The sequence below is a fragment of the Triticum aestivum genome, chromosome 3B, assembly GCF_018294505.1.
Source record: "Triticum aestivum cultivar Chinese Spring chromosome 3B, IWGSC CS RefSeq v2.1, whole genome shotgun sequence".
Taxonomy (NCBI): domain Eukaryota; kingdom Viridiplantae; phylum Streptophyta; class Magnoliopsida; order Poales; family Poaceae; genus Triticum; species Triticum aestivum.
Window position 1 is genome coordinate 57688156 of NC_057801.1, and position 12817 is coordinate 57700972.

The 12817-nt window shown below is 45.3% G+C and overlaps 2 protein-coding genes across 2 annotated transcripts; one reads left to right on the plus strand and one right to left on the minus strand.

Moving 5' to 3' along the window:
• The first annotated feature begins 3191 nt into the window (after nucleotides 1–3191).
• On the plus strand, nucleotides 3192–6451 carry LOC123064731 (uncharacterized). Its single transcript, XM_044488145.1, has 3 exons — nucleotides 3192–4391; nucleotides 4964–5064; nucleotides 6219–6451. The coding sequence occupies exons 1-2, from the start codon at nucleotides 3227–3229 to the stop codon at nucleotides 5020–5022; spliced, it is 1224 nt and encodes a 407-aa protein (XP_044344080.1). The 5' UTR covers nucleotides 3192–3226; the 3' UTR covers nucleotides 5023–5064; nucleotides 6219–6451.
• Nucleotides 6452–9388: 2937 nt separating this feature from the next.
• LOC123064732 (uncharacterized) lies at nucleotides 9389–12558 on the minus strand. The gene is made up of 3 exons (XM_044488146.1): nucleotides 11138–12558; nucleotides 10339–10436; nucleotides 9389–9739 (listed from the first exon to the last, which is right to left on the minus strand). The coding sequence occupies exons 1-2, from the start codon at nucleotides 12450–12452 to the stop codon at nucleotides 10366–10368; spliced, it is 1386 nt and encodes a 461-aa protein (XP_044344081.1). The 5' UTR covers nucleotides 12453–12558; the 3' UTR covers nucleotides 9389–9739; nucleotides 10339–10365.
• Nucleotides 12559–12817: the final 259 nt, after the last annotated feature.

Below are 12817 nucleotides of genomic sequence, written 5' to 3' on the forward strand. Positions count from 1 at the left end.
CGTACAAAGAAATCATTTTAACACTCTCCCTTAATCACAACGAGCTAACTTTAGATTACGCTTGAAAGATTCAAAACTCCCTTGTAGGTAATGTTGTAGTGAAGCCATCTGCAATCTGATCTCCAGAGTAAACAAATCTGATTTCTAGTTGTCTATTATCAACTCTTTCACGAGCAAAGTGGAAATCTATCTCAGTATATTTTGTCCGAGCATGAAAAGCAGGATTAGCAGAAAGATATATGGCATCAAGATTATCGCACCATAAACAAGGAGTCTATCCACGACTTACTCCAAGTTCCCTTAGCATGGACTGAACCCAAATGATTCCTGATGTAGCATTAGCTAGGGCTTCATATTCTGCTTCTGTACTAGACCTTGAAACTATAGCATGTTTCTTTGCACAACCATGAGATTAAATTTGCTCCGTAAAACACTGCAAAACCATTTGTTTCACCTATCATCAAGACACCCTGCCCAGGCAAAGTCAGAGAAAGCACTAACAAGAGTGCATGATGACTTGCTAAATGTCAGACCAATACTTGGACCATTTTTAATATATCTAAGTATACGCTTTACAGCCGTCCAGTGTGTTGTGGTAGGTGCATGAAGAAACTGGCATAGTTTATTGACAGCAAATAAAATATCAGGCCTGGTAAGAGTCAAGTACTGAAGTGCACCAACTGTACTCCTATATTTAATACCATCCTCTTGATTCAAGAGCTCCCCTTTTGTAAGAGACGATTTTTATGTGCTAGACAAAGGTGTTGGACATGGTTTACAATCCTGTATGCCAACTCTAGCCAGAAGATCAGATGCATATTTCTCGTGAGAGAGATGAAGACCATCCCTAGTTCTTTTTACTTCAATGCCAAGGAAAAAATTCAAGTCCCCTAAATCCGTAAGAGCAAACTCAGAATTTAATTCATTTAGCAATCCTGTCACTGCCTGATCAGAAAACTTATAACAATGATGCCATCAATATATATAAACACAAATATGGAGGTATTTGACTTATTATAGGTAAACAATGATGTGTCAGACTTGGAGGTAGCAAAACCAAGTTTCTGCAATTTGAAGCTCAAATAAGAATACCATGCCCCTGAGAGCTTGCTTTTGACCATAAATTGCTTTGTCAAGTCTACACACATGAAAACGAGCATTCTTGTCTCGAAAACCAGGTGGTTGTTTCATGTACACTACTAGTCAGGGAATTTTCTAAGAAAGTTTTAACTTTCGACAGTCAACAGTTTTTTTAGAGAAATACTCCTAGTTGACAGCATGGCCAAAAATTGTGTGATAGAGATGGACTTGCTTGCGTGGAACCTGTTCCACTTGGAAGATAATATTCCAAACCCAAATTTAGCGCTGCGTTTATTGAATTCAGATTGAAACTCGGTGGCGTCCTAGATGTAAATTGCTTTGAACTTTGGTGTTGTGAATATTTTACATATTCTTTTTGTGAACTTTTGATTTTTTTTTATTTAGAAATGGAGGAGGACTCCCGGCTCTGCATGCATCTGGTTAATTATTCACATAAAATCTTACAAAGTCATACAATAGTAAGACTAAAGCCACCGTCTAGGCAACATCTGTCGCTACTCCTATCCAGTTGATGAAGGGATGCTGATAGTCTGAGCCTAATACCAAACGGACCTTGCAGCCAAACCTAACATCTAAGACCTGAGGTCCCCATCAGGACGTCTTCCGGGTATGGGGCACCCACCAGTCCGGCGCACTCCTCAATCAGGACGCATGTCGGGTATGAGGCCGCCGCAGCCACCTGCCACCAATCCATCTTCAGTGATGTACTGATGCATCTACCTTGCCTGGTCTAACTGCCGTCGACGCCACCACAACGCCAGACAACGCCACCATCCTGCATTCGTCCATCATCACACGCCCACCAGCGAGACTCCGTTGCTCCATGCCGCTGAGACCAGCCGTTGTCGACGTGCCAGATGCCACGCCGCTCCTCCTCTTGTCCCCTCTAGCCAACACTTGCTCCAAAAACGATGCCCCCAGGGGGGAGAACGACAGTGACGTCGTCATCGTCCGATGAGGTAGACCCGGATCTAGGGTTTCCCTCGGAACCTCCCGATCAGGTTGACGTGACCTGCAACGATGATGCCTCGAGAAAGGAATGATGTTCGAGATGCCGCCTCGTCCGCCATGACCGCAGTCAGGCGCGATTTTCATTGGAACCCACGTCGTCCCGATCTCGCGGCTGGCTGGAACCGAGCGGAGGCTCGCCACGAAGACGTACGCCGTCGTCGGTGATCCGGTGGAGATCCGTCATCTCCTCACCAGTTCCTCCACGCGTCGTCGGCCGGCGGAAGGCCAACCCGCGGCAGATCCGATCGGAGCGTTGGATCCGCAGCCACCACCATCACCATCTCCGCACAGATCGGCCAACCCCGCCGGATGAGGCGCTGCCACCGCCGCCATCTATCTCAGGGCTGCCGGTACGCCGGCTATGGTGCTTCGGCCACCGCCGCACGGCATGGGGTCACCGCCCTAGCCGCCGCCTTCGGACTCCCACGAGAGGTGTTGCCCCTGCAGCCTCAGATGGGATCCCGCAGCATCCACCCTCCCAGGTGCCTTCGGCACCGGGCCCGCCGCCACCGCGGCCCACGCCGGCGGCAGCGGCGATAGAAGGAGGCGCAGGGGCGGCCTCCGGCGCTAGGGTTCAGGGGCCCCTAGCGTCGCCCAGGGGGAGGCGACGCGTGGGGGAGGGGGAGTAGGAACGGGGTGAACTTCTGATAATCCAGTTATTAAACGGTAGCGCAGTGGAAGCACTAGATGATTCCTCCTTTATGATTGTGCGCCCCGGTCCTGTACAATTTTTGTGTCACTGTAAAGCCTCTTAGAAGAGTCTCCCCTTTTTCCCAAACATCTCTCCCGAGCATATGTATGGTTGAGATCGTCAGTTGTAGTTCGATCTGCAGTCTAGAATTAATCTTGATTGTCATGAAAAATAACATTACTAACTAGATCAAACAGGAAAAAATACAAGAAGCAAACTCTTGCTACCTACGTACTTGGATTGAATTAGAAGCCCACGTTTGTTTGCTTGAGATAATACAATAATCATTGTACTAGTACAACACAGACATACGTAGTCTCCGATAGGGACTAAGACTAGGATCGATCGGGCCAGACTACAAATCAAACCTTGCCTTTGCCCCCAGCGGTCTTCGATCCCCGCTCCCTCGTACGTCCCACCACCATGAGCGAGAGCAAGGGCCCTGGCATAACCTGCCGTCGCCGCGGCAGCTCCCTGCCAGACGACGACGATCTCCTTTGGGAGATCCTCCTCCGCCTCCCGCCGCAGCCGTCATCTCTCCCGCGCGCCTCCGCTGTCTGCAAGCAGTGGCGGCGCCTCGTCATCGACCCCAGGTTCCTCTGCAGCTTCTACGTGCACCACCGGAAGCCGCCCCTTCTTGGCTTCTTCGGGTGCTACCACAACGTCGTGTTCACACCGGTCCTTGATGCTCCCGACCGCATCCCTCCTAAACGCTTCAACCTTGGACGCTACAGCTGCAGCCACAACCACGGTGCACTTGGCGGGACCCCCCACAAGAACTACGTGCTCGGATGTCGCCACGGTCGTGTCCTCATCATTGACTCTGCATCCATGGAGATCGTCGTGTGCGCCCCTGTCACTCACGAGCAGCGCCGCGTGGCCATTCCGCCTAAGTTCAAAAAGGTTTTACACTACGTTAACGGGGCGGTGCTCTGTGCTGCCCGCAACCAGGGCCACGTGCATGGCGGCTGTCACTCCAGCCCTTTCAAGGTCGTCTTGGTGATCATGTACAGCGAGGACAATCATCGACCCCTTGCATGTGTTTATTCCTCTGAAACCGACACATGGGGCAATCTCATCTCAACGTCCGTTCCATGTGTGGTTATTGATGCTTATAGACCGGGGTCACTCGTTGGTAATGCACTCTATTGGTTGGATACTATGACAAATGGCATGCTTGAGTTTGATTTGAAAGATGAGAGTCTAGCTATGATCAGTGGTCCACCGGTTGCAGATCACTCCAGCCATAGTCAGATCATTCAGGGTGAGGATGGCGCTCTTGTCTTTGCCATATTGTCTTATCCACGCTTCTATATGTGGAACAGGAACATCAATGATCACGGTGTTGCCACGTGGGTGATGTGGAAGACCGTTGAAATGCACAACATTCTTCGGCCCCCTCTTCAGACTGAGAGAGGGGTGAGAGGGGCAAAAACTATACTGGGATATTCGGAGGATACTGATGTGATTTTTATATATGTGAACGGTAGTGTCTACATGGTTCATCTTAAGTCAATGCAATCCAAAAACCTTCATGAAACAAGCTATATCACTGACTACCATCCTTTCACAGCTTTTTATTCCCCAGGTAATTGCTCATGCTCGGTCTTACTAATTTGTTGCTAAAGTTTATTAGTTTGGTGTGTTTTCCTAATTTTGTATGCTTGCTATGCAAGTTTACATGAGATAAATCTAGACCACGTCTTGGTTCTTCCTATCAGCTAAATTCTATCATTATGAAGTAGCTGAGTGTACCCCTTTCAGGAACATTCCTTATCCATAATATATGTAGTACTTCTATTGTCAAGTATCTAGGTAAACTCAGGGACATTCCTTGCATTTACAATAGATGTTGTTTTGTGTATGTATTGCTAGTACCAAAGCTGGGCTTTATAATTCATCTATAAAAATTAAGAGTTTATTTTTAAGGATGCAAATTTGGAACCTTTAGGGTACCATCCTTAGTTCAAACAAATGAAGGAAATTTTTGTTCATTTGGTTGAAGGGTCGGAGTGTACCCTCAAGGTTCAAAATCTGCAACTAGAGTTACATTGCTCAAGTTATGTTTGCCGGCTCAACTATGTAACGGACATATTTGTCCCTTCCATTATCCATTTGTCTTTGCCTGACACTTTCACTAATTGAATCTTATGTTTCTAGGGATAACCAATGTTGGTGGATGTGATGGAGCTGAAGTCTTGCACGATGCATTGGGATAACAATCTGCTTTGAGTTGCTAATGTGTTGAAACGTTTCAATAGGTAAGAATATCTTCTGATTACATTTCGTGAGATTTGGACCATTCGATTTTTCTTTCGAGTTGTACATATCCAGCTGCCAACATAGGCAGGGACAGCTGTTGTTGGTTGAAAGTGTAGAATCTGAATTTACGATTTTGCTTACTCTAGCTATATATTGGCGAGCAGTCCGTATTTTTGTTACAAAATCAGTAAGTTAAAAGCTATGTATGTTAGTAGTGCAATATCAGACGCCGAGGCGACCGTCTGGCAGGTGCGCCAGCGTGGCCTGGCTGGCTGTCTGGTCCCCAGGCTGACCAGGGCGGGCGAGCGTGAGCTCCAGGCGGTGTCGGCCTTCCTGGTGGAGGCTCCCCCTGGTGAGGGGGAGGACGCGAGGCACCTGCGCCGTGCTGCTGCGCCCCGGAATGCCTTGTCGTCAAGTGCCGCGTACCGGCTGCTGCGGTTTGGCGGGGCGAGGGCCGGCTTCGTGGACATGATCTGGGACGCGCGGATCCCCTCGCGTGTGCAGTTCTTCAGCTGGTTGCTAGTCCAAAGGCGTATACACACCAGGGATGTCCTGCTCCGCAAATGCATCGTAACCGCAACGGAAGCCGGCTGTCCATTGTGCACTGCGCCACTGGAAACGGCCGATCACATGCTCTTCGTCTGCCCGTTCGCGGGTGACTTCTGGAACAAGCTGGGCGTCGACACCGATGGAGTCAGGGTGTGCGGGCTGCCTCGCCTTGCTACTGGAGTTCGTTTTACTGTGCTGCTGGCAACTCTGGAAACACAGGAACGTTGTGGTCTTCCAGCGACAACACCCGTCTCTGCAGCGTGTGCTTGGATGCTGCTGTGAAGACGCCGCCCTATGGCGTGATCGGCTCCCTGAAGGTCGGAGGGGTCATGTCGAAACTTGGCTGCACGCCCTAGCCGTCTAGCTAGTGTGGGTTGGTTGCCGCCCTGTAAAAACTCTCCTTCTCCCCCCCTCTCGATGTGTTCTCGGTCGTCTGTAAACTTCCCTGGGGTTCTCCCCTGATCATCAATATATTCAGGTGGGGGAAACTCCCCCCCCCCCCCCCCCCCGGTGAACATTCAAAAATAAATATCAGGTTACCAATGGACTAGTGTTCTTGCTTTTTCTCAGTTGGTACCTGATACTATATAATTTGTTACTACAGGCACATTGGACAGTCAAATCTAGCAGCTGGAGTCTTTGAAGCCTTGTTGACTGGCCTATATTGCCATCAACTCTGGTGATCAAGATGTACGTCTTGGCTGTAGGCTACTGTGCTACGGCCTAAAGTTTGGCAACAGAAAAGTCACATTCTAAATCCAAATTTGGCGATGTGTAGGTTTAATAATTCATATTTGAAATTTTTTTCACTTTATCTTGTACATCCACTTACAGGAGTCTCCTGGCACGCTTGTGTTTTGCAACGTTATGTTCCAAGACATGACAAGTATATATGTATCTACTGTTTGTCCTCAATATTTCAAATATTATGGAGCTTCTTTCTCGAGGCAGAGTGCATTTCCTTCTCTGTATGTTTTCCATGAACACACACTAAACACATGCATGAGCCTTGTTAGTGTGAGCTAAAACCCTGTCTATGGGCACAACACGTTGGGCAGCAAAGTTTAGATAGGAAGTATCAGTTTCCTTGGCTTGTAAGGAAGCAGCAGGTCCTAGTAATTTCCTAGAAGTTTACATAGCTAGCTAGTAGTTTCATAGGAATGTGATGTGCATGTTCGTGGTAGTTGCCCCATATCCGTGTCCTATAAAAGGAGCTATATCCCATCGTTGTAGTTCAGGCCATTCCAGTGCAATAGAAATAACCAAGGCTCAAGTGGCTTACTAGTACGTGTGTGTGTGCTCTTAGAATAGTTGGCTGTGTACAAGCAAACGTAGCAGTAGTAGTACTTCTGTTTGTGTGTAGCAGTGCATACAAGAGGCTACTTAAGCTCTAGTTAGGACACCGCGCTGGCCATCCTTCTTTGTTTCACTGGAACCACATAACCATGGTGAATTAGAACCACCGCGCTGGCCATCTGTTTGTAGTATCGTAGTTGATTTTTTTTTTTCGGTAATAACATCGTAGTTGAAATTAATAGCATGTTTCTACTGAACACCGAATCCTCCGAAGAAAGCTGAGAAATGCACCATATGAAAGCAAAACAAGTGCTTAGTAGCAACAAGTGCAATTCTACTAACTAAACACCGAATGTTTACTATCAACAAGTGCAATTTTTACTAACAATAATCCGCTAGGTTTAGAAAGGCATGAACTTCCTTTGTTGGTCTCTAAGCTCCCTTATTTGCTTCACAGTTCCTACATAATACTCTAGTTTTATCTGGAGTGGCCATCATGTAGATCTAGCTGAACTTTTTTTATATATATATAAGATGGCAAAAAGGATTATGCACACATTTCTGCAATAATACAAATTCTGTTTCAGCAGAATGATTCAATTTGTGCAGAATGCTCAAATTCAGAGTTTTTTTTTTTACTTTTTTTCCTGCACAATGAGAGATTTGATGTACAGTAGTGTCCAGAGTGCTGAGGGGTAGTGCTTTACATCAAGCTCTTTTAAGTCTAATATGGATCGGTTCCTCAACAGACAAAACATATGACTTTGAGCTGTTAAACTTATCGTGCTATAAAAAAATGCTAAATAAATATGATTTTTTTTCTATTCACAATGTAAAATGCTAAACAAATGAAGCCTCTTTTTGTTCCATTTGAAAGCTAGAGGGTTTTGCTATAATCCTAATCAAAATATTTAGGATTATGCGCTTGCAAAGCTGTGTGCAGGGGATGAAAGCATCATCACAGTCACAGACTGCAGCTAGACGAACAGTTGGCTGTGTTGCACCGGAAGGTCCAGAACTATGTTCTCTGAACTTTGGAGCAATATCAGTATATCATACAAGCCAGATGGTTACAGCTATGCCATGTTTGCGTTGGAAACAGTGACCGTGCAAAAGACTAATGCATGCACCAGTGTACTCCAAACTGTTGGTTTTCTGTCAGGCATGCTTCTGTTTATGCTCAAACAATGGTTTTCTTTTATTTATTTTTCCTCCGGATCTGGAGATATTAAGATGCCTAGATTAGCTTCTTTACATATTGGCCATAGAATTTCAAGATAACAAGGCTCTGGCCATCCTTCTCTGTTTCACGTAAACCATGGTGAATCAGTTAAATGTCCAGGTCTTGAGCAGATTTAAGCGCTGCTGAGCCTCTACAGCAGATGAATAACTCAGTTTCATTTCCCCCTTGAGTGCAAATCTGTTTCTAGTTATCGTAGTTGAAATTAATAGCATGTTTGTACTAACCACCGATTCATGCGAAGGAAGTAGAGAAATCAACTGTATAAAAGCAATACAAGTGCGTAGTAGCAACAAATGCAATTTGTACTAAACACTGAATGTTCAGTACTGCCTCTCTAAAGAAATATAAAATGGTTTAGATCACTAATCCCTCTGTAAAGAAATATAAGATAGTGATCTAAACGATCTTATATTTCTTTACAGAGGGATTATCAACAAGTGAAATTCACCCGCAAAAAAAAATCAACAAGTGAAATTTTTACTAACAATAATCCACTAGGTTCGGAAAGGCATGAACATCCTTTGTTGCTTCACAGTTCCTACATAATACTCCAATTTTATCCAGAGTGGCCATCATGCAAATCTACTGAATTTCCTTTTTTATAGAAGAGGGCAATAATGGACTATGCACACATTTCTGCGATAATACTACAACTTATGTTTCAGCAGAATGACTCATTTTGTGCAGATTGCTCAAACTCTTAGTTTCTTTAACAATTTTTCCTGCACAATGAGAGAGATCTGTTGTACAATAGTGTCCAGAGGGCAGAGGGGGTAGTGTCAAATGAATCAGGTTCTCAAGTTTACAAAGATGGATCGGTTCCCTCAAAAGAAGGAACAATATGGCTTTCAAACCGTTACGAAAATTTTAGCTTTTAAAACCAAGAGGCAAGGACAAGTCCGTGCCTCTTGGTTTTATCAACCATTTCCTTCCTCCATTACACACTGAAGAAAGAAAATGTGTTCAGTTCAGGTTGAGGAGCAACCAATGCAAGTAAGCCGCACAACAAAAATGGCAACACCTTCGGACCTGAACAATGTTGGAACAACACTAGACTGCTGCAGAAAGCTCTGCCACGAGGAGGTACTCGGTATCCTTCTCAATCTACAGGAACATATGTGCTCAATCAAACTGTAAAAGCACACACCTACAGGTTTAATCCCACTTGCCAGCAAGGAAGCTACTCTGGCTCATATAAACCATTACAAGGTAAGTAGTGTTAGACAAGCAGCAGCAAAGCAAAACTCACTTTGAAGACAAGAAAGTAGACATGCTTTTCAAACCGCAGCTGACAAGCACACTCAAACAAACACGTTTCGGTGATACATGACGCTGAAACTATCATGGCTCAACACAAGAGCTGCCAAGCACAAACAACTAACAAGACCACGAAATCCGACTTGATACAATGCTAGTAAGTTGAAATTCCCTGGATCAGGTATTCAAAAGCATCTTGCTACATTATAGAGACTTGGCTAGAATAAGACACAGTAAGTTGTTTTAGGTAACATATAAACACTGCCGACGGCATTTATGGAATGCGACAAATTCAGTGACAACTAACATCTGCAGCAGCCCTTCTTCACCTGGGAAAAACAAAAGCACTAATCTGTTACTAACTTGATACAGACGCAGATATAAATTCTAACAGTAACATATAGGAGTATATAACAGTGTATGAACAAGACATGTGTACAAACTCATGGTCAGCACTGCAACACAAAGAAGAGCTATACAATACCCCCACCCTCACCCCCTAAAAAGGAAGAGCTATATCATATTGCTGACTATATCTCCTCGAAATACAGATGGCAACAAAGTAAATCTTCCAACCTTATCACATGAATGTGAGGTGATGGAGTTGAATGACGCAGCTGATGCTTGTAGTAACGAAATTGGCAACTAATATATATTGATTGCAACTTATAGATTATGAAACAGCTAAACCAAAGGGGAACTCTGGGGATACAACGTCTGCATATCATTTATGATCCAAAAAAGAGCAATTTTTTACTTAGCATCACCACCATTTTAATTTTTTTCTGCGTTATTAGCATGTCTGAATCCCTATAGTCGAATGGACAGTAGTTTGAGGATACATGCTACCCACACTGGCCATCAAATATTTTCCAAAGTGAAAATCAAACAGTTCAATTCTCAGAAACTATATTCAGAAGATTCTTACCTGTTACCATTTCAGCACATTAGAAGATCAAACCAAACTACCACCTTGTGTATCATGCATCATGTCAGCTCCATCAAATCCACCAGCAATAGATGTGCCTAGAAGCATAAGGCAATCATTTAATAAAGTTTCAACAAAAATATAAATGGATATGAGAAGGCAACAGTGAGTATATTACATAGATGAATTGACAAATATAAGAAAAATATGCACTCTTGTATTTACGTTTTACAACTAACTAGTAAGAAATAAAACTATATATGTTGCTTTTTGCAAGGAATATTCATTTAAACAATATACATATACATACGTATCTCATAATAAAGTTTAGCTTATAAGAAAGATAGACATGGCCTAGCATTGATCTCATTTAACTCATCACTCCTCATTTCAAGAAGACAAAATAGAAACATGCGAAAACTCATAAACAATACCGGGAAAAGTGATCTTGGGTATTCAAATTAAGTAAACAGAGCATGCTTAGAGACAACAAATGCGGAAAAAAGGTGTGTTGCATAAGTCACTTGCAGGACGAATACAACTACGTTGAATGATAACACAAAGAAGGCCATAAGCTTGTCTATCTAGGAAATGAATATGAAGCATGAAGACAAATATATTGAATGATAACATATATTAAACAATATAGCTATAAGTTTGTCTATCTAGCAAATGGACGGTAACTAAGTTTAAGCCGTTACACTTGAGAATCGCAACAGGAGGTATTCGAACATGCATGTACAGAACACACCGAGATTAAGTTACTCCGACAATACGAGGACTAAGGATGAAAAATCACCTGGAGGATAGAAACTGGTGAAAGAATGATAGCGAGTTAAATAACCGTTTTCACAAAGTTTTTTAGGCTTCATCGACTTAAGTTGAACCTTATAGGCACCACAGCCCACAGATAGAAGTATTTCATCACTATCCTCAAGGGATCCCAATATACGTCTCACAACTGCCCTCTTTCCTTGAATCTGTTTAGGGAGCCCAATAATCATACGCATATCAATTGTTTTCCATAGCACCCATGTGGCAACACCATGAAAATTGATATTCCTCTGCCACATTTGTAAGTGAGGGTAAGACAATATGGCGAACCCAATCACGCCATCCCCAGCCTGGATGATGCAATGACTACCATGGCGAAAATCATTTGTAAGAGGAGGCCCCCTAATCACAGCTAGGCTCTGCTCATCCAAATCAAACTTAAGTATATCATTGCCTATAGAATCCAACAACCAGTAAAGGGCATTACCAACAAGCAACCCAGGGGTATGTTCGTAAAAAAGCTCAAATGAAACGGTTGATGGAATGATATCACCCCATTCACCAATCTCCGAGGAGTAAACACACGCGATAGGTTGATTATTCCCTCCGAAAACGGAGATCAACACCACATTGAATGGGCTCAAGTGGCAGCTTCCGTGCACGTGGTCATGGTCGATGGCAGCACAGAGCACAGCCCCGGTGAACCGGTTCCTTACGAACTCTGCCGGAACGGTCAAGCGGTGCTGCTCGCCGGTGATAGGTGCGCACATGATGACCTCATCCCATAGTGTGTCCATGAGAAGGACGCGGCCGTGGCGGCAATCAAGCAGTTCCACCATCCACATGTTGTGGCTGTCGGTGTCCAGGAGATGCAGGTCGAAACGACTTGGAGGGATTCGGTCGGGACGGTCCATGACGGGGGTGAAGACGATATCATCCTTGCGGCGGTGGAAGAGGCCGAGGAGGGGCGGCTTCCGGTGGTGGAGGCGGAAGCGGCGGAGGAACTTGGGGTCGGTGGCCGCGCACCGCCACTGCTTGCAGACCGCGGAGGCCCGGACGAGCAAGGAGGGCTGCGGCGGGAGATGAAGGAGGATCTCCCTCAGGAGGTCGTCGTCTTCGATCGGCGACGCCAGCGCCGGCGGGAAGACTCCGCGGCGGCAGATCACTTCAGCGCCCTCGCTAGTCGCGCGGATCTGGGAACGGGAGCGGCGGCGAGCCACTCCGGCAACCTCCTCGCTCGCGTGAAGCTGGGGATGGCGGCGGGTCACTCCGACGGCCTCGTCACTCGCCTGGGTTTGGGGCCTGCGGCGGCGGCGGCCGCCGTCCTCGCTCTCTTTCATTTGGGCGGCGGCGGCAAGACCTAGCTAGCGACACCACACCACACAGGGAGTAACGGGGAGCGGAGTGGTGAGAGTAGCAGAGACGAGTTCACCGTGCACTCGGACTTAGTGGTTGTGTTGGGCCCCCGTTGTGTTCACCCGATAGCTGCATCTGCAAAATGGGCAACAAATCTTTTTCTACAGCTTCGTCAAACATTTCTCTTTGTTGTAGCGCAGAAAAAGGAATATATCCATTTTATTATATTATTGCACACAACCTAACAAAACAAACACATGAGTCAATCTGAAGTCATCTTCCTAACAACTATTGTCCCCACATCTACAATCTTGATGACGTGCCCTTACCACATATCAACACTACATTT